Consider the following 26,533-nt stretch of genomic DNA (forward strand, 5'->3'; position numbering starts at 1 on the left):
TACAGAAAAGCCTGTTGTCTCCAGAGAAGTCTTTGAAAACAGTGGCATCCTTGTTACAGATGTAAATGATTTTATTGAAAATATACAGAAAGTAGCAGCTCCGTTCAGGAGTAGCTATTGGTAAGAACACTTGTGACTCTCTCCCATGTGAGCTGGAACTGACAGCAGATGCTGACATCTGTGTCTGCGGGAAACCAGTTGCTCAAAAACTTTTGTACGTTATACGTCATGCTGTAAATTTAAAGTTTTGTTTATTTAGGGGTGCTGCTGGTTTGGCATAAATGGGACTTTCTCAAGTACCACTAATGAAATAACTAACCTACTTTCTAAATGATGAGTGTTTTCACCTGCAGTCCATCTGCTGCCAGGACGGAAGACAATGTACCCTACATGCATAGACGTTTTCCCCAGTAGATAGCATCCTATTTATGGAATAGTTCTTGGTTATTTTATTTTAAAGATGGAATTATCAATTTTGTATTTATCCAGGTGATTTACTGCAGCTTACCTAGACATCGGTGATGCCAACAACAAATTAGTATTTTCCCGTTTCTTTGAAAACCTTGGATTTTTTAAATATGAGAAGACTGTTCTGTGTATCTCCGTTCTACAACTTGGGGGATCATTTTTCTTCATGTTTTACACGTTACCAGAATGTCTGACTTTGTTCACAGCAGCACTGCAGTTTTCTATCAGTTTTGGGTTACAGTGTTCAATATTATTGTTTTAAATTATTTTCATTTTAAGCAGAATACCTTCAAAGCTATTAATTGAAATTAATGATAAAAATAAGAATTTTACAAATGTACTCAATTGTAGCAAAAATAAGTCTATTTTAACCAGTAGCTTTGTTTTTGCACATTAAGGTCAGAAATGCACCTATAATGCATGTTATAGTCTGTTTTAAAGGTTTTACCACCTGTGTAAAAACTAAAATCTTCAATGGTTTTATCTGCTGTTATTCATGCTACACTACATAAAACATTTTTTTCCTAGATGGTACAAATTTATCAACTGTCATTTTCACTTACTCAGTTTTTGTAAATAGCGCACTACAAAAATCAACCCTCTGAGGAAGAAATAATCATTTATTTATATTAGAAATAATTTCTACAACAATCTTTAAAACTCAAAACCAAGCAAAAAACATTTGTAAGATACATATAGTATCTATTTGGAACAAAGGTTTTTGTAACTAATTGGTTTCATTTTTTTTAATAAAGACAAGTAAAAATCATTCAACTGCTTCTGCAATGATTTTATAGCAAATATTAAATTTGTAAGAGAATGTTTTACAGCAGTTTAAAGTTTTTAGGCCATTTAGCAGACTAAGTAACTTCCCAAAGAAAAGAATCCTACCACTTACTTACCTCACTTTGGCCTCCATCTGTCAAGCCTCATCCCCGCAGGCCTGCCCGGTGCTTTCCCCTCCCTCGTGCGGTGCCGGGCAGCAGGCTCCAGCAAGAGGACACTTCACGGCTCTCCGCTTGGCCCTTCCAGGGGGTCATGTCAGCCTGCACAGGAACTTCCCTCAAAAGCCATTTATCTGCTTTTATACTCCCCCTACAGAACCGAAACAGAACTTTCCCCTCGTTATGTTCTCAGGAGGAGGAAGACTGACTGAGTTTTAATTATTCTTACCCTAGCTCTTGCTGGTAAGAGCTGATTTTTACCCCAGGAATAAGAATCGAATAGGACCATAACTGTATTCGGTACACTGAATTAATTTGAAACTACTACGGAGAAGGAAAGTAACATTTACCGCGCACCTGCCAGCTGTGCTCCTCCCCTGAAGAGCCTTCCAGCACCCACGAGGCCACCCATTCTGTAACTGAAGGCTTAGCCAGGCCACAGAGGAGCAGGCGCCTCCAGACTGAGCTTCTGCAGAGACTCTGCCCTCATCACCTTTGTGCCCCATTGGCCTGGCACAGAAATGTTAGTTGTTCCAATAAATATGCCAAATGCAGAATATGAAGACATTCTGGTGCTTTCTTCATATTACTAACCCAGCTTGTGCCTCCACCTGCGTTAACAGTTCACAATGTGAAATACTGCAGGAAAAGAGGGGAAAGGCCTGCTGGAATTTTAGATAATCTAATGCAGAGGAAGCACTTGTTTTCAACCGGGGTGATCTGGGGTTGTCACGCCAGGGAGGTGCATACAACGTGCAGGACAGCCCCCCTTCAACAAAAAATTCTCTGGCCAAAAATGGATAGTGTGAGATTGAGAAAATGAGCTAAAGTAATCACTTGGATAATCGAAGTTATTATTACCCTAAATCCTTTAACAGAGCACCTACCTTAGTCTATGTTCTTCAGACTCAACTATAAAAGAGAATACAATGTCCTCAATGTAAATGACAGCACATACAGTGAGGCTTGTAACAATCAAGGGGAAAGGAGGTACCACTAAAAACTATGTCTAACTACAATCTGAACTAAATGAAAATACTGGGATTTCCCTCGTGGCGCAGTGGTTAAGAATCCACCTGCCAATGCAGGGGACATGGGTTCAATCCCTGGTCCGGGAAGATCCCACATGCCACAGAGCAACTAAGCCCGTGTGCCACAAATACTGAGCCCATGTGCCTAGAGCCCGTGCTCTGCAACAAGAAGCCCACACACCACAATGAAGAGTAGCCCCCGCTCACCACAACTAGAGAAAGGCCGTGAACAGCAAGGAAGACCCAACACAGCCAAAAATAAAATTAATTTATTAAATAAATAAATAAAAGCACCCATTCCACCTGACGTCACTTACTCTCTGATGGGAATGAATCCTTGTTCTAAACCACTACTAAGGATATCTAAGAGAGTCTAATAATTATATTGTATCAAGAAGTAATTCAGGGTCTACTCACAGTAAAGCCAGATGATGGCGCTCCACCATCCACTAAGGTCTTCAGCACTCTTCCCCAGCATCCGTTTTCAGCTCTAGTGAAGGAAATGAGCAGCTGTGTCAAGGCCAGTACAATACTTACTAGCTCTAAATCGTCAGGACACAAAAGACCAACAAGAGGGAGCTGGTTTCCAGAGTTTGGCTTTATTTTGCAGTACAGAAATCATTTGGAGCCATTGTGAGACAGACATCACTGAAGCAGAGGCTCTGTCAAATCAATACTGCGTTGCAGCAGCTTGGTCCATTGAAGAAGCCACACCTGGGATACAAAAGAAGCTTCTACATTTACCTGCTTTATGATAGTTTCCTTCCCCTCTGCTCTCATCAGATTTATTAGATTAAAACACCGCACACAGGCTTCCTCCAAAACGGCTCTCAAAGTCTGGAGTTTGGTTAGAATTGGAGGCCCACATAAACCAAGCTTGTGGCTATGCTTCCTGGGCACTGTTGTGACACTTGATGTAAATGTAAAGGGGTGGGGAGGAGTGAGGGATGCTGTCCCCAACGATGGAACATCCGATTCCGTATCTCCTTAATGTCAAGAGGACAGATGGCACGCAAACTGTACTGACCCAGCTCTTGAGCAGCAGAAGCTCATAACTGCAAAGGCTACACTGATTAAAAGATACAAATACTGTATCAAGTTCTCTGTATCAGTATCACAATGTTTTAAAACTGATCCTTCACTAGAAAAAACAAGCCAGTATTGGTTAAATTGAACAGAATGTGGGAACCTGCCAATTCTGAAGAACCACTCCATGAAAACAAGTTAATACATGATATTAGAAAGGGGAGGAATATTTACTGGTACAGTGCTCTGCAATCTCTCAGCTTTGATTACAAAAGCAGGCCTTACAATATTGATTTCATACAATATGCATCATTTGCCAAATTTTAAGTTTGTCCTAATTAGATGATAACATGTACTGCTGTTAGTCTTCCCCATAGATGTCATTTTTCTTGCGCTTCATTTCCTCAAAGTCAAACTCGGATCCCATCATCCTCTTATAGATGTCCTTAATGTCATCACAGGTTGTCTCAAAGTGAGTTGTCGCATCATATGTACGGGATATAAAGATCTGGAAATGAAAGTCACAAAGACTTAAGACTATTTAGTGATGTCTCCCAATAAAGCCTGGTAATTACCCTTTTCAGATTGCCACTCACCTGGCTTTCTGTTCCCAAATCTTTTGGTACAAGGAGGTCACTGATGCTTACGAATCTGGAGGGGAAAAAGAATTAAGTAAGCAGGGAAGTTGACATGCCCACTCACTGCTTTGCCTGAAATTCAAAACCCAGGCTGGTAAGAGATGATGGCTACTCTCATTGTTCTCATGGGGTTCTGCTCACCATGGAGCCAAAGGCAATCCTGGGTTTGAGCTGCTATAAATGAACGCATCACTTACTTCTGCTCAATTGGTTCCAAGAGTTCCAGAGCTGGTCTGATTTCTTTCTCGGGCTCCTTGGTCTCCACGGTTGTGCTGGCGATGGCAATGTACTTGCCCTGTGCGGCCACGTTGTGTGCGAAGGAGATCATGCAGACATAGATATCTGCAAGCAAGCAAAGCCACCTCACTGCCAGGGTCTTTAAACCTTGGGCCTGTGCGTGCATTCAGTTTCACCCATACTTCATTGAGGTGTGAGTTAAAATTACTTGGAACAGACTGGATCTTCTAAGCTTAAGTTCTATATGGAGACAAACAAGGTCATACATAAAATATACAAATATTCAGCAACTCATAGCCTACTGGAGATGAAGGATTTATGTGGCAGTGAACGGTGGACGGGGAGATGACATTCCCTACCCAGATGTCACAGCTCACTGTGGAAACCTGTCTTCCTCTCTGAAGCCTGCATTTAGAAAGGTTTTGAATAGCTAAGATAGGATTTATTTAACTACTGATTTCTCATTTTTTAAGCAATATAAAATTGCAAACACAATAAGCTATTCTTGAGTTGGCATAAGCTCATAATAATTCCATAGATTCTACTTGTCTGTATACCACTAAGTAACTACATAATTTCCAATATAGAAGATAATTACTGGGCTCCCTTTACTCTTTTTAGACTCTCCCAGACCCTGAGATCTACTTGGGAACACTTGAAAGATTACTTTATTCTGTGTCTCTTAGTTCTCGTAAGATTCTTCTGTGATTTCGTTTCTTACATGGAAAAAAAAATTAAAAGCTTTAGGGCTTCTAACTGAAAGGAAGATGGGAAAAGCTAGTGGATGAAAACTGGTTAAAGCAAACAGATTAGGAATTACAATTTCAGAGCTAAGTCCTTATCTTTTTTTTTTTTAATTTATTATTTATTTTTGTCTGCGTTGGGTCTTCATTGTTGCACACGGGCTTTCTCTATTTGTGGCGAGCAGGGGCTACTCTTCGCTGCAGTTCACAGGCTTCTCATTGTGGTGGCTTCTCTTGTTGCAGAGCACGGGCTCTAGGTGCGTGGGCTTCAGTAGTTGCAGAGCGTAGGCTCAGCAGTTGCGGCTCACGGGCTCTAGAGTGCAGACTCAGTAATTGTGGCGCACGGGCTTAGTTGCTCCATGGCATGTGGGATCTTCCCAGACCAGGGATCAAACCCGTGTCCCGTGCATTGGCAGGCGGATTCTTAACCACTGCTCCACCAGGGAAGTCCTGCTAAGTCCTGATCTCAATCAGAGAAATCAAAGTTGTTTTCTAGCACACTGCTAAAATCAAATACAAGTATTAAGTTGACAAATCATGACATAAAAGCAGTGCTGTCATCAGCTCAAAGTAACAGTGAAATTAGGTCAACTAATAAGCATAAACCTCCACAAGCACACAGTGTTCAAACCAGGCAAGACTGCCTGCTCATCCAGTCCAGCCTCTCAGTTCTACAGAGGAAGAAATGGAGGGCCAACGAGGGGGGTACAAGTCCAAGGCGGGGCTCCTAGGCAAACATTTCCATTTCAAAGTGATGACTTAGGATCTCTATGAGCTAAAAGGGATACATCACATTTTATTTTCCATATGTAAACTAAAGTCTCTTCACTATAACAGAGCAGATAAAATTTGGAATTTCTACAAACATCTGCTTATCTTCAAAACTGACCTGATTTCCGATTGACTTGGTTCTGTGGAATAATGATCTGGCAGGAGTTGGCATCGTTGGTGTTCTTGATGGGGTGGCTGAGGATACAGATGACCCTGATCACCTGGCCCACTTTTTCGACTCGATCTTTCACGTAGCTGGGATCACAGATGAGCTGCTTACAGCGAGCAATCTGTAACAAAACATTAAAGACTTTCTAATGGGTATAATGATGCCATCGTCCTTGAACATCGCCTGTTATCTTCATCAAGTTAACTGTAGATAATTAGTGAATTATAGATAACTATTAAAACTAGCTTTGCCAACAATCCCTATAAATTCTCCTGGAGCAAATCTATTAATTCTAAATCTTATTCAAATATTAGGAAAAGTGTGTTGCATGGTTTTCAGTGTTTCATGGTTTTAAAACACATAAGTTTTAAAACTGGGCAGAAGAGGGTTCAAATCCTGGCTCTACCCAACCTCAAAGAGGTTGTTAGGATTAAATGAAACAGTGTGTTTAAGGAATGTCATTGTATGTGAATGGACCCAGTGAAAAGTAAATGGTCTATAAATAGTTCTAATATTAGAAACAGACCATAATATCTCCTTTTAAGACTATACTTACTAAGTAAAACTTAAGTTGCAAGATAAATTATGTATTATTATATTATAGTCTTCCTCTTTATATCAAAGCCCTGAAATGTCCTAAGAGGAAGCAGTTGTCTGAAGCAAAGAAAAATGGAATGAATAAAAAGAACTTTGAGATATCAGATTAAGACGTTTATCCCTATTCCTAAACATCTATTATGTGTATGCTGGAAGCACAAGATAGTTACAAAAGACCTACAACAATAAAGGGTCAGATGGCCAGCTAGTGAGTATAGATTATATGGTCTGAACCCATAGAATACCATCAGGAATCCCAAAATATTTTTTTAAACATAGTTTTTCAGTTTCTTTTTTGAACAGTTCCATTTGTAAAAGTTGATGGTTCATGAAATATGGTCTGGCTTGCAGACCAACAGCACTGGCACCATCTGAGAGCTTGCAAGAAAATGCAGACCCACCACAGACCTACTGAATAAGAAACATGTACTTTGACAAAATTAACAATTTACATTCAATTCAAATTTGAGAAACACTGCTCAAAACTCCACCTGGCCAGTTCCTTGGCTAAACCCCAAATAAAATAATGTTAATAGTAATGATTATTAACATTATTAATATTTAATAATTTATTAAGTAATAATAAATTAAATAATAAAATAGTATTGGCCAAGCCCCAATTCAACCAATAAGTTATAAGTGGTACATATAAAGCTAAATTTAAATGAAAATTTGGGAGACAGGCACCAACCCACACTATATATATAATACTTACCATTTAGAGCTCATTCATAATTTCTATTTTAGTCTTAAGCAACAATCAACACAACAGAAAATATTAAACATTATCTATAATTAGTTTTCAGTCATTATGAATACCAAGTTACCATAAAGAAAACATACATGGTGTGAAATCTAGGATCGATGTTCATACCAAATTCAGTACTTATTAAACAATAAAATTTTCTTTACAAAAATATAATATTTCTTAAATTGTAAAAGCTACTTACCTCTCCTTCAGATTTTACACCAATCACTTTTCCATTTTGCATAATGATTTCTTCAATTGGTTTATTCAGCATGTAGGTACCTCCATAAATAGCACTTAGCCTAGAAAAGTATTTAAAGTACAATTAGTGATTATAATTGTAATTATAATCAATCAGTAATTTATAATTATTTCAACTACTAAAATCTCCTTTCTTAGATTTTAATGAGTTACAGGAAACATGTATTTGTTCAATTTCCTTCCAGAAGGCATTAGTTTAAGTCATAAAAGCATCAATTCTAAAACAGTCAAAACCATGTAATGATGTCTCACATTCGTAGTTATGAATATCAAGTGCAAACAAACAAACCACACTGACCAATAATGGAAGAACAGCTTGTAAGTCTAATCCTCCTGCATATTAAAAATTAAGACTCTGAACAACCAAAAATCTATCAGGAAGCACACTGGACAGTGAGTAAAAGCAGGCAGAAACTAGACAAGAGACTTGAAGGAAGCAACTGATGAGATCTTCATGCGGTTTGTATGGCTCTTCCCCTGACAGAATGACCTACCCAGTCCTTGTAACATGGGACAGCTAGAACAGAAGCAAAAAACCCACAGTCTTACTGATTTAAGGTGCCATAAGGTAGAGTTTGGGGCTGTATGAGGAGATAAAAATTGTGGGAGAAAATCTTCCAAAATGGGGAGCAACCAAATTATAAAATGTCTTCAAATCCTTAACTAACTCCAGAAATGCTTGTACACAGGAGAGAGACTCCAAGGAACCCAGCAAAAAACAAAAGCTAAAAGGCAAAATGACTTGAGGAGAAACTACAGCTACAGGCCTTAAGGACAAGTAAGTTTGAAGTCTGAAACTGCCATATTAGAGGAACTTGGTACATACCTTGGGCTTTCCAATGAAACCCCAGAAGACCACACCTCACTAAGGATTCAGCCAAAGACAAAAGACCCCCCACCTACAAAGTATAAAATCAAGTCTCCAAAAGTTCAAGGTGAACGGCCAATAATTTAACTGCCAACTCAAAACTAATATCAACACTCATCACAGAAAGAATCCAGCATCTCTACAATATACCAATCAGTATGTCCAATATACAATCAAAAATTACTGGACACATGGAAAAAAAGAAAATGGAAAAAAGTAAAGAGGAAGAGCGATCAAAACAAACATGCCCAGATTACTGATGCTAAAATACGCAGGGAGTTAAATGCAGCTACTACGAATATATACCAGGACAAACATCCTTGTTCAAAGATCTATGTTCAAGAATGTTATAAGGGAGAAGTCAAGAGGGCGATGTGGGAAGACACGGAGTTAGCATCTCCCCACAACTAGGGCGGCTGCCAGCCTCTGGTGGGGGACTCTGACCCACAGGAGACAGGAGGAACCCCATAATGAACCAGTAGGACGTAAGGGGACAGAGGGAGGGAGGAGAAGTGGAGGCCAGACAAGATCGGCGCCCCTGAGGCTGGGGAGATCAGGAGACGCAGGTGGGAGGGAGTCTCCAGGAAGAGCGGGAGAGCAGCGGAGGGCGATTGCCCCACCCACTCGGGCACGGGGAGCCTGCTGAGCTCCCAAGCTGGTTCCCCCACCTCCAAAGCACCATCCAGGCCACATGTGTCCTGGGGGGCACAGAAAGGAGGCCGAGGGGAGTACATGAGAGGCAAGCGGGAGGGGCCCTCCGGAGGAGTGGGTGAGGAGCAGAGGGTTACTGTCACCCCGCGCACTCAGGCACGGGGAGCCTGCTGAGCTCCCAGGCCGATCCCCCGCCCTCCAAAGCCCCCTCCAGGTCTCATGGGTCCTTGGGGGCATAGGAAGGAGGCCGAGGGGAGAAGAGGAGAGGTACGCAGGAGGGGCCCTCTAGGAGGAGCAGAGGGCCAATGCCCCGCCCACTCAGGCACAGGGAGCCTGCTGGGCTCCCAGGTGAGGTCCCCTGCCTTCTGAGACCAGGGGTGGGGGGCACGCCTGGGCCCCTTCTGTTCCTTGAGCCTAAGCCCCACCCCTCACAGCCCCCAGCGCCTTTTCCAGCCCTGTGGGTCCTGAGCATTGGCCCCACCTACCACCCAAACCTTGCCCTTGTTTAGGCCCCTGCTCTCCACAACCAAGGCCCTTCCACCTCTGGCTTTTTTTTTTTTTTCCCCCTCCTCTTTTTTACTATTGTGGTACTGATGTACCTTCTGGTTGTTGATTCATCTATATTTTTATTTTTACATTCTTTCTAATACATCTGTTAGTTTCCTAGTCTAATTTTACTTTTTACTTTGTTATTCTTTTTTTTTTGCCACCCCACGCGGCTTGCAGGATCTTGATTCCTTGATTCGTGAGCCAGGGGTCGGGTGGAAGCTCCTGTGGTGGGAGCTCTGAGTCCGAACCACTGGACTAACAGAGACCCTCAGGCCCCAGGGAATATTCATCGGAGTGAGGTCTCACAGAGTTCCTCATCTCAGCACCAAGACCCAGCTCTACCCAATAGCCTACAAACTCCAGTGTTGGAAGCTTCTGGCCAAACAACTAGTAAAACAGGAACATAATCCCACTAACAAAAAATAAAAAAAAAAAGGGAGATGGCAAAAAAATATGTCACAGATGAAGAAGCAAGGTAAAAACCTACAAGACCAAATAAATAAAGAGGAAATAAGCAATCTACCTGAAAATAATTCAGAGTAACGATAGTAAAGATGATCCAGAATCTCAGATATAAAATGGAAGCACAGATTGAGAAAATACAAGAAATGTTTAACAAAGATCTAGAAGAACTAAAGAACAAACTAACAGAGATGAACAACACAATAACTGAAATGAAAAATACACTAGAAGGAATCAATAACAGAATAACTGAGGCAGAAGAACGAATAAGTGACCTGGAAGACAATGGTGGAAATAAATGCCGAGGAGCAGAATAAGGAAAAAAGAATGAAAAGAATTGAGGACAACCTCAGAGACCTCTGGGACAACACTAAATGCACCAACATTCGAATTATAGGGGTCCCAGAAAAAGAAGAGAAAAACAAAGGGTCTGAGAATATATTTGAAGAGATTATAGTGGAAAACTTCCCTAACATGGGAAAGGAAATAGTCAGTCAAGTTCAGGAAGCACAAAGTCCCATACAGGATAAACCCTCGGAAAAACACACCAAGACACATATTAATCAAACGAACAAAAATTAAATTCAAAGAAAAAATATTAAAAGCAGCAAGGGAAAAACAAAAAATAACATACAAAGGAATCCCCATAAGGTTATCAGCTGATTTTTCAGCAGAAACTCTGCAGGCCAGAAGAGAGTGGCAGGATATACTTAGAGTGATGAAAGAGAAAAACTTACAACCAAGATTACTCTACCCAGCAAGGATCTCATTTAGATTTGATGGAGAAGTCAAAAGCTTTTCAGACTAGCAAAAGCTAAGAGAATTCAGCACCACCAAACCAGCTTTACAACAAATGCTAAAGGAACTTCTCTAAGCGGGAAACACAAGAGAAGAAAAAGACCCACAAAAACAAACCCAAAACAATTAAGAAAATGGTAATAGGAACATACATATCGATAATAACCTTGAATGTAAATGGATTAAATGCCCCAACCAAAAGACACAGACTGGCTCAATGGATACAAAAACAAGACCCATATATATGCTGTCTATAAGAGACCCACTTCAGACCTAGGGACACATACAGACTGAAAGCAAAGGGATGGAAAAAGATATTCCACGCAAATGGAAATCAAAAGAAAACTGTAGTAGCAATACTCGGTATCAGATAAAATAGACTTTAAAATAAAGACTGTTACAAGAGATAAGGAGGGACACTACATAATGATCAAAGGATCAATCCAAGAAGAAGATATAACAATTATAAATATTTATGCACCCAACATAGGAGCACCTCAATACATAAGGCAAATACTAACAACCATGAAAGGAGAAATCGACAGTAACACAACAACAGTAGGGGACTTTAACAACCCACTTACAAATGGACAGATCATCCAAAATAAAAATAAATAAGGAAACACAAGCTTTAAATGACACAACAGACCAGATAGACTTAATTGATATTTATAGAACATTCCATCCAAAAGTGGCAGAATACACTTTCTTCTCAAGTGCACATGGAACATTCTCCAAGATAGATCACATCTTGGGTCACAAATCAAGCCACAGAAAATTTAAGAAAACTGAAATCGTATCAAGTATCTTTTCTGACCACAATGCTACTGGAAATCAATTACAGGAAAAAAACTGTAAAAAACACAAATACATGGAGGATAAACAGTGCACTACTACATAACCAAGAGATCACTGAAGAAATCAAAGAAGAAATAAAAAGACACACAGAAACAAATGACAACGAAAACACGATCACCCAAAACCTATGGGACACAGCAAAAGGAGTTCTAAGAGGGAAGTTTATAGCAATTAAATCTCACCTCAAGAAACAAGAAAAATCTCAAATAAACAATCTAACCCTACACTTAAAACAACTAGGGAAAGAAGAACAAAGAAAACCCAAAGTCAGTAGAAGGAAAGAAATCATAAAGATCGGAGCAGAAATAAATGAAATAGAAACGAAAAAACAATAGCAAATATCAATAAAACTAAAAGCTGGTTCTTTGAGAGGATAAACAAAATTGATAAACCCTTAGCCAGACTCATCAAGAAAAAAAGGGAGAAGACGCAAATCAATAAAATTAGAAATGAAAAAGGAGAAATCACACAACTGACACGGCAGAAATACACAGGATTATAAGAGACTACTACAAACAACTATATGTCAATAAAATGGACAACCACGAAGAAATGGACAAATTCTTGGAGAGGTACAGTTTTCCAAGACTGAACCAGGAAGAATTAAGAAAATATAAACAGACCTATCACAAGTAATGAAATTGAAACCGTAATTAAAAATCTTCCACCAAACAAAAGTCCAGGACCAGATGGATTCACAGGTGGATACTATCAATCATTTAGAGAAGAGCTAACACCAATCCTTCTCAAACTCTTCCAAAAAACTGCAGATGGAGAAACACTCCCAAATACATTCTACGAAGCCACCATCACCCTGATACCAAAACCAGAAAAAGGTATCACAAAAGAAAACTACAGGCCAATATCACTGATGAACATAGATGCAAAAATCCTCAACAAAATACTAGCAAACAGAATCCAACAGCACATTAAAAGGATCATACACCATGATCAAGTGGGATTTATCCCAGGGATGCAAGGATTCTTCAATATACACAAATCAATCAAGGTGATACACGACATTAACAAATTAAGGAATAAAAACCATATGATCATCTCAAAAGATGCAGAAAAAGCCTTTGACAAAATTCAACACCCATTTATGATCAAAACTCTCCAGAAAATGGGCATAGAGGGAACCTACTTCAACATAATAAAGGCCATATATGACAAACCCTCAGCAAGCATCATACTCAATGGTGAAAAACTGAAAGCATTTCCACTAGGATCAGGAACACGACAAGGATGTCCACTCTTGCCACTCTTATTCAACATAGTTTTGGAAGTCCAAGCCACAGCAATCAGAGAAGAAAAAGAAACAAAAGGAATACAAATAGGAAAAGAAGAAGTAAAACTATCACTATTTGCCAATGACATGATACTATACATAGAAAATCCTAAAGATGCCACCAGAAAACTATTAGAACTAATCAATGAATTTGGTAAGGCTGCAGGATACAAAATTAATGCACAGCAATCTCTGGCATTCCTATACACCAACAACGAAAAATCAGAAAGAGAAATTAAGGAAACATTCCCATTTACCACTGCAACAAAAAGAATAAAATACCTAGGAATAAACCTGCCTAAGGAGGCGAAAGACTTGTACTCAGAAAACTATAAAACACTGATGAAAGAAATCAAAGATGACACAAACAGATGGGGAAACATACCATGTTCTTGGATTGGAACAATCAATACTGTGAAAATGACTATACTACCCAAAGCAATCTACAGTTTCAATGCAATCCCTATCAAACTACCAATGGCATTCTTCACAGAATTAGAACAAAAAATCTTACAATTCATATGGAAACACAAAAGACCCCGAATAGCCAAAGCAATCTTGAGAAAGAAAATGGAGTTGGAGGAATCAGGGTCCACGACCTCAAGCTATACCACAAAGCTACAATAATCTAGACAGTATGGTACTGGCACAAAAACAGAAATATAGATCAATGGTACAGGATAGAATGCCCAGAGATAAACCCACGCACATATCGGCACCTAATTTACGACAAGGGAGGCAAGAACATACAATGGAGAAAAGACAGCCTCTTCAATAAGTGGTGCTGGGAAAACTGGACAGCTACAAGTAAAAGAATGAAATTAGAACGCTACCTGACACCATACAGAAAAATAAACTCCAAATGGATTAAAGACTTAAATGTAAGACCAGACACTATAAAACTTTTAGAGGAAAACAGAGGAAAAACACTCTGACATAAACCACAGCAACATCTATTTTTTGACCCACCTCCTAGAGTAACAGAAATAAAAACAAAAATAAACAAATGGGGGGCTTCCCTGGTGGTGCACTGGTTGAGAATCCGCCTGCCAATGCAGAGGACACGGGTTCGAGCCCTGGTGTGGGAAGATCCCACATGCCGCGGAGCAACTAGGCCCGTGAGCCACAACTACTGAGCCTGCGCGTCTGGAGCCTGTGCTCCACAACAAGAGAGGCCGCGATAGTGAGAGGCCCATGCACTGCGATGAAGAGTGGCCCCCGCTCGCCACAACTAGAGAAAGCCCTCGCACAGAAACGAAGACCCAACACAGCCAAAAATAAATAAACAAACAAATGTGTTTAAAAAAAAAGAAAATAAATAAACAAATAAATGGGACTTAATTAAACTTAAAAGCTTTTGAACAGCAAAGGAAACCATAAACAAGACAAAAAGACAACTCTCAGAATAGGAAAAAATATTTGCAAATGAAACAACCGACAAAGGATTAATCTTCAAAGTATACAAACAGCTCATGGAGCTCAATATCGAAAAAACAAACAATCCAGTTAAAAAATGGGCAAAAGACCTAAATAGACATTTCACCAAGGAAGACATACAGATGGCCAAGAGGCACATGAAAAGATGCTCAACATCACTAATTATTAGAGAAATGCAAATCAAAACTAAAATGAGGTATCACCTCACACCAGACATAATGGCCATTATCAAAAAAGCTAGAAACAATAAATGCTGGAAAGGGTGTGGTGAAAAGGGAACCCTCCTACACTGTTGGTGGGAATGTAAATTGATACAACCTCTATGGGAAACAGTATGGAGGTTCCTTAAAAAACTAAAAATAGAACTACCATATGACCCAGCAATCCCACTAATGGGCATATACCGTGAGAAAACCGTAATTCAGAAAGAGACATGCACCACAATGTTCACTGCAGCACTATTTACAATAGCCAGGACATGGAACCAACTTAAATGTCCACCAACAAATGAATGGATAAAGAAGATGTGGCACATATATACAATGGAATATTACTCAGCCACAAAAAGAAACGAAATTGGGCTTCCCTGGTGGCGCAGTGGTTGAGAATCTGCCTGCTAATGCAGGGGACACGGGTTCGAGCCCTGGTCTGGGAGGATCGCACATGCCGCGGAGCAACTAGGCCCGTGAGCCACAACTACTGAGCCTGTGCATCTGGAGCCTGTGTTCCGCAACAAGAGAGGCCGCGATAGTGAGAGGCCCGTGCACCGTGATGAAGAGTGGCCCCCACTTGCCACAACTAGAGAAAGCCCTCGCACAGAAACGAAGACCCAACACAGCCAAAAATAAATTAATTAATTAATTTAAAAAAAAAAAACGAAATTGAGTTATTTGTAGTGAGGTGGATGGACCCAGAGTCTGTCATACAGAGTGAAGTAAGTCAGAAAGAGAAAAACAAATACTGTATGCTAACGCATATATATGGAATCAAAAAAAAAAAAAAAGGTACCGATGAACCTAGTTGCAGGGCAGGAATAAAGAGGTAGACATAGAGAATGGACTTGATGACATGGGGTCGGAGGGTGAAGCTGGGGCTAAGTGAGAGTAGCATCGACACATATACACTACCGAATGTAAAACAGTTAGCTGGTGGGAAGCAACAGCATAACACAGGGAGATCGGCTCGGTGCTTTGCTATGACCTAGAGGGGTGGGATAGGGAGGATGGGAGGGAGACTCAAGAGGGAGGGGATACGGGGACATGTGTATGCATATGGCTGATTCGCTTTGTTGTTCAAAAGAAACTAACACAGTATTGTGAAGCAATTATACTCCAATAAAGATCTATTAAAAAAAAAAAGAACGTTATACATTCGTGAAAGTCAAAATGAATAAACAGAAAATCTCACAAAAAAAATGAAAACTATATTTAAAAAATGGAAATTCTAGATCAATTGAAAAAATATTTTTTAAAAAATTAAAACTCACTGAATGTGATTAACAGCTTATTGGAAGTAACAGAAAAAGGAACTAGTGAACTTAAATGAACACGCATTACCCAATATGAAACATAAACAGATAAACAAAATGAACAAAAAAATGAGCAGAGCCTCAGTGACCTATGGCAGCGGTCCCCAACCTTTTTGGCACCAGGGACCGGTTTCATGGAAGACAGTGTTTCCACAGACCAGGGGCAGGGGGGGCAGGGGCAGAGTTTGTTCAGGTGGTAATGCGAGTGATGGGGGGGATGGTTCAGGCGGTAACGCGAGCAATGGGGAGCAGCAGATGAAGCTTCGCTCGCTCACCCGCCACTCACCTCCTGCTGTGCGGCCTGGTTCCTAACAGGCTGAGGACCTTTACCAGGGGTTGGAGACCCCTATACTATGGAATAATACCAAGTATCTAACATACAAGCAATCGGTGTCCCAGAGGACAAGAGAGAAAATGGGACATAATATCTGAAGAGGATAATGATTTTAAAATTCCCAGCTTGAGCTAAAAAATTGACTTACACATCCAAGCAGTTCAGCAAATCCCAAGCAAAACCACACCTAGGCAAATCCTAGTTATACTCCCAAAAACACAAAGAAAATCTTGAAAGCAACCAGAAGAACAAAAAACAAACAAAAAACAAAAACACAGAAACAACTATTTATTACAGTTGACAGCTAACTTCTCATAAACAAAGCAGGCCACAAGTGAAGGTAACAACAGCTATAAAGTGCTGAATAAAAAAAATCTTAAGCCAACGAAAGTCCTTCAAAAATGAGGGTGACGTAACACTTTCAGATAAACAAAAGCTGAGAGATCATCAACAGTAACTACAAGAATGCCAATGAAAAGCTGAAGAGAAATGACAACAGATGGAAACAAGGATTTATAAGAAAAAATGAATAGCATCAAAAATGGTAAAAATGTGGACAAATCATTACATTTTTCCTTCCCTTCATTTCTTTAAACTGACTGTTTAATGCAGAAATTCTAATGTACTGTGGGGTTTAATAAAGTATGTAGACATTAAAATATAGGCAACAACAGCACAAAGGAGAATAGTAAATGGGATGAAATTGTTGCAAAGTTCTTACAGTTTATGTAAAGGACAGTATTAACTCCAAATAACTGTGATAAATGAAGGATGATATTATAATTTATGGAGTGAGCACTAAAAAATTAGAAATGAAAAGGCACAGCTAAAAATTAAGCAATTAAGATGAAAATATTTGATTAATTCCAAAAAAGTAAAGAGGAACCTGGGGGGGGGGGGGGGCCGGAACAGCAAAACAACAGATCTAATCCCAACCATATCAATAATTATATTAAAAATAAATGACTAAAAAATTTCATTAGAAGGCCAAGGTTGTCACATTGGATAAAAAAGCAATATTCAACTATATGCTGTCTGTGAGAGACTCACTTTAAATATAAAGACACAGAGGGTTTAAAAGCAAAAGGAAAAAAAAAAATTGTTCAAACAGTAAACAAGTTGGTATGGTTATATTAGTATGAGACAAGGAAGACTTGATGTAATCAGAAATTAGTATCACCTAGTAAAAGAGCTTTAAATGTCTGAAGTAGAAACTGACAGAACTAAAGTAGGAAACAGATAAATCCACAATTGTGGTAGAAGACCCTCTCTCAGCAACAAAACTAGAAAAAGAATCAGTAAGAATATACATTTGAACAACTCTATGAGCTACCTTTCTAGAACATGCATGCAGAATTCTTTCAAGGGCATATTCACTAAAACAGATCATATATTTTGCCATAAATTATGCCTTAATTAATTTCAAAGACTGAAAATTTATAAGTTTGTTCTCTGACCATAATGGAATTAAATTAGATGTCAGTACGATATTTAGGGAAATCCTCAAATGTTTAGGAATTAAATACTATACTTTCAAATAACCCAAGGGTCAAAGAAAAAAAAAAAATCATAGGAAAGATAGGGTACCATATTTGATGGTACATATTTAGAGGGAAATTTAGACCTTCAAATGTTTATGTTAGAGAAGAAAAGTATAAAATCAATTCTGTTTCAACCTTAAAAACTAAAAGAAAATAAAAACCCAAATAAGTAAAAGGAAAAAATTAAGAACAGAAATCAGTAAAATAAATAACTACAAAGGAAATTAACAAAGCTAAAAATTTAGCACTTTGAAAAGATTAATAAAATTGATGAAATCCCATCAAGAAAAGAGAAATTATAAATTATCCATCACAAGAATGAAGATGGGAACCTCACTAAAGATCCTATAGACATCAAAAACATAATAAAGAAATATTTTGAACAACTTTTTGTCAAAAAGTTCAAGAACTTGTTTGAAATAGTCAAATTCCTTGAAAAACACAACTGAAAATAAGAAATAGTACATTTGAACAGCCTTATTTCTATTAAAAGAAAATGAATTGACACTCAAAAGCCTTCCCATAAGAAAAGTTCCACAGGCCCTGATGGCTTCATTGGTCAATTCTATCAAACCTTTAAGCACAATACCATTTTTCACAACCTCTTTCAGAAGACAGAGTAGGAGGAAACTCTTCCAACTCATGTTATGAGTCTATTAAACCCTGATACAAAAAAAACAGACAAGAATATTACAGGAATTATAAACCACTACCTTTCATGAACATAGGCACAAGAACTCGTGTGTGAATGTACACATACAAACAGGCACACACAAACGCATACATACTCACACATATATGCAAATTAAATCCAACAATAAATTAAAAGGAAAATACATCATGAATAAGTAGTGTTTGCTCTAAGAATGCAAGGTTAATTTAATATCCAAAAATCAATCTATAAAATTCACAATAGCATAAAGAAAGTCTGCATTATTAACTCAATGTCAACACCCATTCATAATAAAAATTCTCAGCAAGCTATGAATAAAACGGAATTTAATCTGACAAAACTGCCTATTAAAAAAAACCTACAGAAAACATATTTAATAATAAAATACTGAAAACATTCCCCTTAAGGCTGGAAACAAAGCAAGAATGTCCACCTTCACCACTTCTATTCCTCATTCTTCTGGAAGTACTAGCCAGTTCATAAAGTCAAGAGGGTAAAAACACAAAGGTTGTACAGGAAGAAGCTAATCTCTCTATTCACTGATGATGTAACTGTGTACAAGGAAAATTCTAAGAAATCTATAAAATAGACTAAGTGCAAGGTCACAGGAAGTATAAAAATCAACTGTACTTCTGTATATAAGCAGCAAACAACTTTAAATAAAATTGAAACTTTCATTAACAGCAGCATCAAAATAACATATAACACTTATGAATAAGTTTGAACCAAGAAAGTGCTGGATCTCTATAATGAAAGCTACAAAATACTGCTGAACCAAAGAAAACCTAAATACATGGTGAGAGACAGCGTTCACGGACTGGAAAACTCAATGTTATTAAGATAATTCTCTCCCAAATTGATCTATAGGTTTAACTCAATCCCAACTAAAATCACACCAAATAATTTTTTCAAGAAATTGATACCTTGTTCTAAAATCTATGTAGAAATGCAAAGGACCTGGAATAGACAAACCAATTTTGAAAAAGAACAAAGTTGAAAGATTTATATATTACTTGATTTCAAGACTTACTATAAAAAACTGTAATAATCAGGATGGTGTAGTAATGGAATAGGAAAAATAAATAGATCATTGGAACAAAATAGACATGTGTATATGGCCAACTGATTTTTCACAAAGGCACCAAGACAACTTTACAACAAATGGTGCTAGAACAACTAAATTATCAGTACAGAAAAAAGTGAACCTCAAGCCTCACCTCACACACCAACATGATTTCAGGATGAATCACAGATTTAAACACAAAGCTAAAACTATAAAGCTTCTAGAAAAAGACATAGGAGAGTATCTTTGTGCTCCTGAGGTAGGCAAAGCTTCTTAGGAACCAAAAAACACTAAACATTAAAAAAAAAACCACTTTGGTAAATTAGCAAAATTTAAAACTTCTGCTTATCAGAAGACAAGCCACAGACTAAGAGAAACATTTATAATACGTATACTGACAGAAGACTTGCAGTCAAGATACATCAAGATTGCCTACAAATCAAAAACAAAAAGACAGCCCAATCTCTGAAAATGTGCAAAAGAAATGAACACTCACACCACAAAATTATACAAAACAAGCTCATGAAAAGGTGATCAACGTTAGTCCTCAGGAAATGTAAATTAAAACCATAATGAGATAGCATTTCACACCTACTTGGGTCGTTAAAATTAAGAAGACTGACAATACTAAACGTTGGCAGGTATGTGGAGCAACCAGAACTCTCACATGCTGCTAAGTGAATGTAAAATGGTACAACCACTCTGGAAAGTTGTTGGGCAGTCTTATCAAGTTAAACATATACTTGCCATATCAGCCAGCAATTCCACTCCTGGATATGTACCCGAAAGAATGACAACTGATGTCCATACACAATTTTACACAAAAGTTCATAGTAGCTTCATTCATAATACCCCAAAACGTTGTGAAAACTACCCAGATGTCCATCAACAGGACAATGTGGTATATTCACATAATTCACATAATGAAACATTACTCAGTATTTTTTAAATGAATTAACAGCACATGCATCAACATGGCTGAATCTCAAAAATACTGTTAAGCAAAAGCCAGATAAAAATGAGTACATAGGGACTTCCCTGGTGGCGCAGTAGTTAAGAATCCGCCTGCCAATGCAGGGGACACGGGTTCAATCCCTGGTCCGGGAAGATCCCACATGCCGCAGAGCAACTAAGCCTGTGCGCCACAGCTACTGAGCCTGCGTTCTAGAGCCCGCGAACCACAACTACTGAGCCCACGTGCCACAACTACTGAAGCCCACATGCCTAGAGCCCATGCTCCGCAACAAGAGAAGCCACCACAATGAGAAGCCCGCGTACCACAACAAAGAGTAGCTCCTGCTCACTGCAACTAGAGAAAGCCCGTGTGCAGCAACAAAGACCCAACGCAGCCATAAATAAATAAAAAAATAAATAATTTTTTTTAAAAAGTGAGTACATATATAAATAATAAAACTTCAAAAACAGGCAAAAGTGTTCTATGGTGATAGGAATCACAAATGTAGTTGTTACAGTGCAGGGGTGGTGGTGATTATGAGGGGATACAAGGGAACTTCTGGAGTAAGGAAAATGTTCTACATCTAGATTGGAGTTTTGGTTACACAGGTCTATATATACGTCCAACTCATTTTTTTTTTAACCACAAATCTGTGGTTTCACTGTATATAAATTTTACTTCAATAAAAACAAAAAGCACCTCACCACTCACAGACAAATCTTGTCTCATTATTCACAACCACAACCATATCATAAACTACCGTTCAAGACGAGGTTCAGGATCAGTGAGGTTTTATTTAGCACAAAGATTAAACATGGGCTCTCACCGTGCAAATCCTTGTGGCAGTTCTCCAAGGCCGTAGAGTGGATAAAGGTATGGGCTTTTGCCATATCTTGCCAAAGATTCACTGTAAAGTTTAATCCTATTAATGGTTTCACAACATGGTTGATCTAAATAGCTAGACAAAAGGAAATGACCATTAGAAAAGGGCTTTGGTTTGCATTCTTATATTCAATTTAAAATCTTTTTCTGAATGGATTTTAATTCAACATCTCCATATTTTACTTAAAAGGTTCTAACTCTAATTTGCAGTTAGAACTTCTTCTTTGGTAGTATAATAGAGCTATATATTTTTGTTAGAATTTCCACTCTGCAGAATTGGGAAATTCAGTGAAGAATTCCAAGAAAAATATAAATCTAAAAACCAAAAAACTTACTCATCAGTTCTGTAAAGTGCCAGGGCATGACCAGTAAAATCTATAACATCTTGGCCCAGGTCAAATTTCTTATACACCTCTCGCATTGCCGTCTTCTTAGGATCAATGCCCTCAAAAGTTCTAGGATCATTCTCATCAAAGTTGGCAACATACACCAGGAATTTTCTGAATCGACGTTTTTCAAACAGCCCCATTAGGCCTAAAAAAGAATTTTTCAAAAAGCACACACTCACAATAGGACACTGAGGAAAAGAAAATGTGAAAATAAAGTTTAAATATTTTATGTTATCTGAGGCTCTTCTAAGGCAATGTGCAATTTAAAATATGGGAGTTTGGCCATTGCTTTAAAATAAACTGACAGTTTCATAACACTTGAAAATAAACTGTCATAATTACAATAGATCAGCTATTAAGCCTTCAATTTTACACTACAATTACAAGTAATTATAACCAGTAATTAATTAAATGCAACATGTATAATTATACCTCTTATTAGGTACAAGATAAATAAGACTTTGAAAAACTATTATTCATGAAGGCATCTATCTGTTTTTTTGACAACTCTGATCTATACTCCAGCAACTGCCTAAAATTCTCAATGCACTTCATTTTTTTTTTCTGTATGCTAAGATACACTCTGGCATTTAATGGAAAAGCAGCTTAGATACCAAGAACAATTTGACCTCAAAGAAATTTAGATGCTGGTTATGCTGCCAGTCACTTTCATGAAGTTCTAGATAAGCAGTTCACTGCTTTTTACACTAAAAAGTAGATCAGGAGAAAGCTATGAACTACCACCTAAGAAACCCTCAGTTCTTCCTACGAGTCAGGATCCCTGCTACTGTAGATAGCTGGTAGAAAGACAAAGTCAAAGGAAAAGAAAATTTTCTGGTTCCATCTCCTTCTTCCCCTTTCTTAAACCATACGGCTACTTTAAAAACAACTATAGCTTTAAAAATAAACGCTTAACCATTTCTTTTATATCTGCTGACAGTTGAATATTTTGATATTTTAAACATTATTTCCCCCAAGACTATAGCTGAAATCAACAAAACTGAAAATTAAAATGATCATGAGGCTATTCATGACAGCTGACTACATTTAACTTTTTAAATTAATATTTACAACCTAGCTTTAAAACAATGGACAGACTGCACACACAGTGAAAGCATAAGGCTAAAAAGAAATATTCTATTACCACACAGCCCCCTACTTAAGACACAAGTGTAGTTTCAGGGGAAGGTGTAAAACAGCCAAAGGAAACACGAGTCACCACTGCAATGCACTTACAACTTGGGGGTCACTCTGGTGGACACTGCCTGTTGGAACCTAAAGCTCTTACCAACAGTTTATTGTTGAGTTATCGCATAACTTCTCTTAAAATAAAAATGAAAATCTACTGTGTATTCTTAAATTCCCCACTCTTTCCCTCTTTTCATCTCCCTCCCTCCTCCAAGCCTTGAGCCTGACAGGGACACTCTCCCAGCACAGTGGACTCCTGTCTCCCAGCACAGAGGAGATGCTCTAAGCTGCTCCTCCATCCCTTTATGTCGGAACCAGATACCAGTGCAATTACCAACATGTGAGAGACCCGGTGCTCATTCTGAAAAAGTCCTAATTTAACGAATTCAAATATTATTTCCTACCATGTAATTCTTAACAGCTACTTCTATATGACGATGCCTTCCCTGGTCACCCTATTTAAAACAGTAGCCCCACCCTCACTCCCTCCTTTCATCTCCATATCCATCTGATACGCTTTTATATCAGATTATATCACCATCTGAAATGCTTCTCCTTATTTATCTATAGTCAGTCTCCCACTAATGGAAGCTCCAATAGGGATAGCATTTTTGTTTACTTTTTTCCTTCTGTTGCACCCTCCCTACCCCCAAACCTAGAAGGGTACCTGGCATATAGCAAGTGTTCAATAAATATTCAATCCATATAATTAACATCTGATGGGACTGAATATAAAAGAAGTTGACTTGTTCATATACTGGACATACAATATATAAAGAAAATACTCAAATTATATGATAAAAGGACTAGAAAAAATCTTTTTCACAGTTAGTCCACTGAGTTGTACCTTCACTCATTTCAAGTGGTTTTACTTTTCCTTCATTCACTTGCACACTGAGGTTTATTTACCAAAAAAGACACTTACGTCAAGACTTTTGAAACAGAATAAAGCTACAATATCCAGAGCAGTTTCAATAAGAGAACAGAAAAAAGCGTTCCAATTAACTAACAAGTATAAGATTTGACAAGTGAATAAAAAAATAAAAAATAGAAAAATCAGAGTAGAATTAACGTCACAAGAAAAGCACTAAAACATGGCACACGACATGTCATTCCGACAGTGGACCTAAACAGCCCCACCCCAGTTCACAGCTGGGCTTTGCAGCAGGCACACCAACTCCTGACGGCCACAAGCCCTGAGATGTCAAAGGTGCTCCTGACAAACAGATGCCTCACAGCGGTAAGAGTGAGAACAAACAAGCAAGCTAAAGATTCAACAGAGGATACAAGATTTTGCTGGGCACGTTTCAAAGCTATTCATGAAAATGGCTCAAACTTTTCTGAACATAGTATCTGTGTTCAACATTACTCTAGAAGCCAAATATATTTCTCATTTATTTGACTAAAATAACATTTGACCAATGAACAAATATTTATTGGAACCTTGAGGTTTTAGCTGGCATCATGACCTACCACAAGAACCAACAGTATATACAGCTCCTAAAAAAGCCAATGTAAACTTAGGCTACATTAATAGAAATATATTGTCCTAGGAAAGTAAAAGTCCCAAGGACACTGAGTGGGCAGACAACACTTGGAGTATCAGGTCTGGTCTGGCTCTAATTCTATTATATATAAGATAATCTTGGCAAATCAGAGAATTTCCAAAGAAAAGTGGCCAAGAGACCTAGGCGGCATATTATATGAGAAACCACCACAGGAACTGGAAATATGTAGCACAGAGAAAAATTCCAGTGTACGTGACAGTTGTTAAAATATCTGAGAAGCTACATTTATATACTAGATAGTTCAGCGGTTAAGAGTGTGGGGTTCTTGAGTCTGACAAATCTGGCTTCAAACTAGTTTTACTAGTCATGAACTATGCTACTTTGGGCTCTTTCACACCTGTATACCTCGGTGTTCCCATCTGTCAATATAGATAATAGCACCACGTCTCAGAGTGTTGTAGTGAAGGACTATATAAAATAAACTTAGACTATACACATAAAATAATTAGTACATAAATGCCTGCACATAATGTTCAAAAATGTTAGCTATTATTAAAAGCATAAAATAATTTGTTTTTATTTATCTTTCTCTTGAACTTCCCACCCTCTACACTTTTCCTACCCCATTCATTCATTCTGCCTAGAAATGTCTTCCCTGCCACTCCAACTTCAAAATCCTATCCATTAATATAAAAACAGTTGCTGATAAGGTAGTGATTGGTAAAACTTCATGAAACTGTACACTAAAATAGGTAAATCCTAGTGTATGTAAATTAAACCTCAATAAATCTAACCTTAAAAATACATACATTAATATATTTGCTTATTTTTGCAAAAAGAAACATAAGGAGGGTAAATCAGAAATCAGTAAAAATGACCACCTATCAGAGTGGAAAGAATGGAGTGGCAAAGATAAGACTCTAAATATATCTTTCAATATAATTTTGACTTTCAAGTCATATAAATGTTTTACATATTTGAAAATATTAAATCAAAAACAGAAACATAAAACTGTTAAGGTAAGTCCTTCAATTTTTATTAAATGAAGGAAGTGGTTGAAGCTATTAATGTAGATAAGAGCTCAAAGAGAGGATAAAAATTTTAAACTAAAAAACCCAAACTTTGTTTAAAAGAGTTCTACTCAAACTGTTGAACTCGTATTTCTATGAAAACACTTTATTTAAATTAGATGCAGTGTCACTGAAAAGACTTTAAATGATTTCTAACCCATGATCACACCAAGAACTCCCCTCCATTCAATCAGAAGCCATTCCTTCCCTTACCCAACTGTCACTCCCAACCTGGCCGCAATTCTTAGTGCTATTTTTTACTTTCTAGCTTTAGTGTCTTTCAATGTTTTATGCCCAATATTTTCTCCCCTAATAGCAAGAAGTAAATAAATGGAGTTAGAAAAACTGCCAAAATAACTTAAACTAGGTTTTTAGGTGAGAAATTTTTTTTTTTTTTTGGTCTGCGTTGGGTCTTCATTGCTGCGCACGGGCTTTCTCTAGTTTCAGCGAACGGGGGCTAATCTTTGTTGCGGTGAGCGGGCTTCTCCTTGCGGTGGCTTCTCTTGTTGTGGAGCATGGGCTCTAGGCATGCGGGCTTCAGTAGTTGTGGCTCATGGGCTCTAGAGCTCAGGCTCAGTAGCTGTGGTGCATGGACTTAGTTGCTCCGCAGCATGTGGGATCTTCCAGGACCAGGGCTCGAACCCGTGTCCCCTGCATTGGCAGGCGGATTCTTAACCGCTGCGCCACCAGGGATGACCCCTAGGTGAGAAATCTTTTCCAATCTTAATGCCAAAATAATTACTGGAGAATTTACTGGCACTCTTCCTATTCTCCCAATGCAAACCCTTCCCTCCTCTGAACTCCTACAGCACCTACAAAACTTATCTACCCTTTAGTTATACAAATTTATCCTTCCTT

At 38.2% G+C, this 26,533-nt stretch overlaps 2 protein-coding genes across 3 annotated transcripts in view; one reads left to right on the forward strand and one right to left on the reverse strand.

Annotated features, from left to right (window-relative positions):
- Nucleotides 1-3,132, forward strand: part of TASOR2 (transcription activation suppressor family member 2) — a 75,151-nt gene extending 72,019 nt beyond the window's left edge. For both annotated transcript variants that reach the window (XM_082387124.1, XM_082387129.1), the window contains one exon: nt 6-3,132. In XM_082387124.1, the coding sequence (XP_082243250.1) occupies nt 6-124 (119 nt within the window). In that variant the 3' untranslated portion in view covers nt 125-3,132. The remainder of the gene's footprint in view (nt 1-5) is intronic.
- GDI2 (GDP dissociation inhibitor 2) overlaps nt 3,024-26,533 on the reverse strand; it is a 44,935-nt gene continuing 21,425 nt past the window's right edge. Inside the window, exons 5-11 of the mRNA XM_082387172.1 lie at nt 21,856-22,054; nt 21,465-21,596; nt 7,575-7,674; nt 5,977-6,148; nt 4,305-4,449; nt 4,066-4,120; nt 3,024-3,977 (exon numbers count right to left, since the gene is read on the reverse strand). Coding sequence (XP_082243298.1) covers nt 3,831-3,977; nt 4,066-4,120; nt 4,305-4,449; nt 5,977-6,148; nt 7,575-7,674; nt 21,465-21,596; nt 21,856-22,054 — 950 coding nt within the window. The 3' untranslated portion in view covers nt 3,024-3,830. The remainder of the gene's footprint in view (nt 3,978-4,065; nt 4,121-4,304; nt 4,450-5,976; nt 6,149-7,574; nt 7,675-21,464; nt 21,597-21,855; nt 22,055-26,533) is intronic.

The sequence above is a fragment of the Balaenoptera borealis genome (assembly GCF_965194805.1).
Source record: "Balaenoptera borealis genome assembly, chromosome: 3".
Taxonomy (NCBI): domain Eukaryota; kingdom Metazoa; phylum Chordata; class Mammalia; order Artiodactyla; family Balaenopteridae; genus Balaenoptera; species Balaenoptera borealis.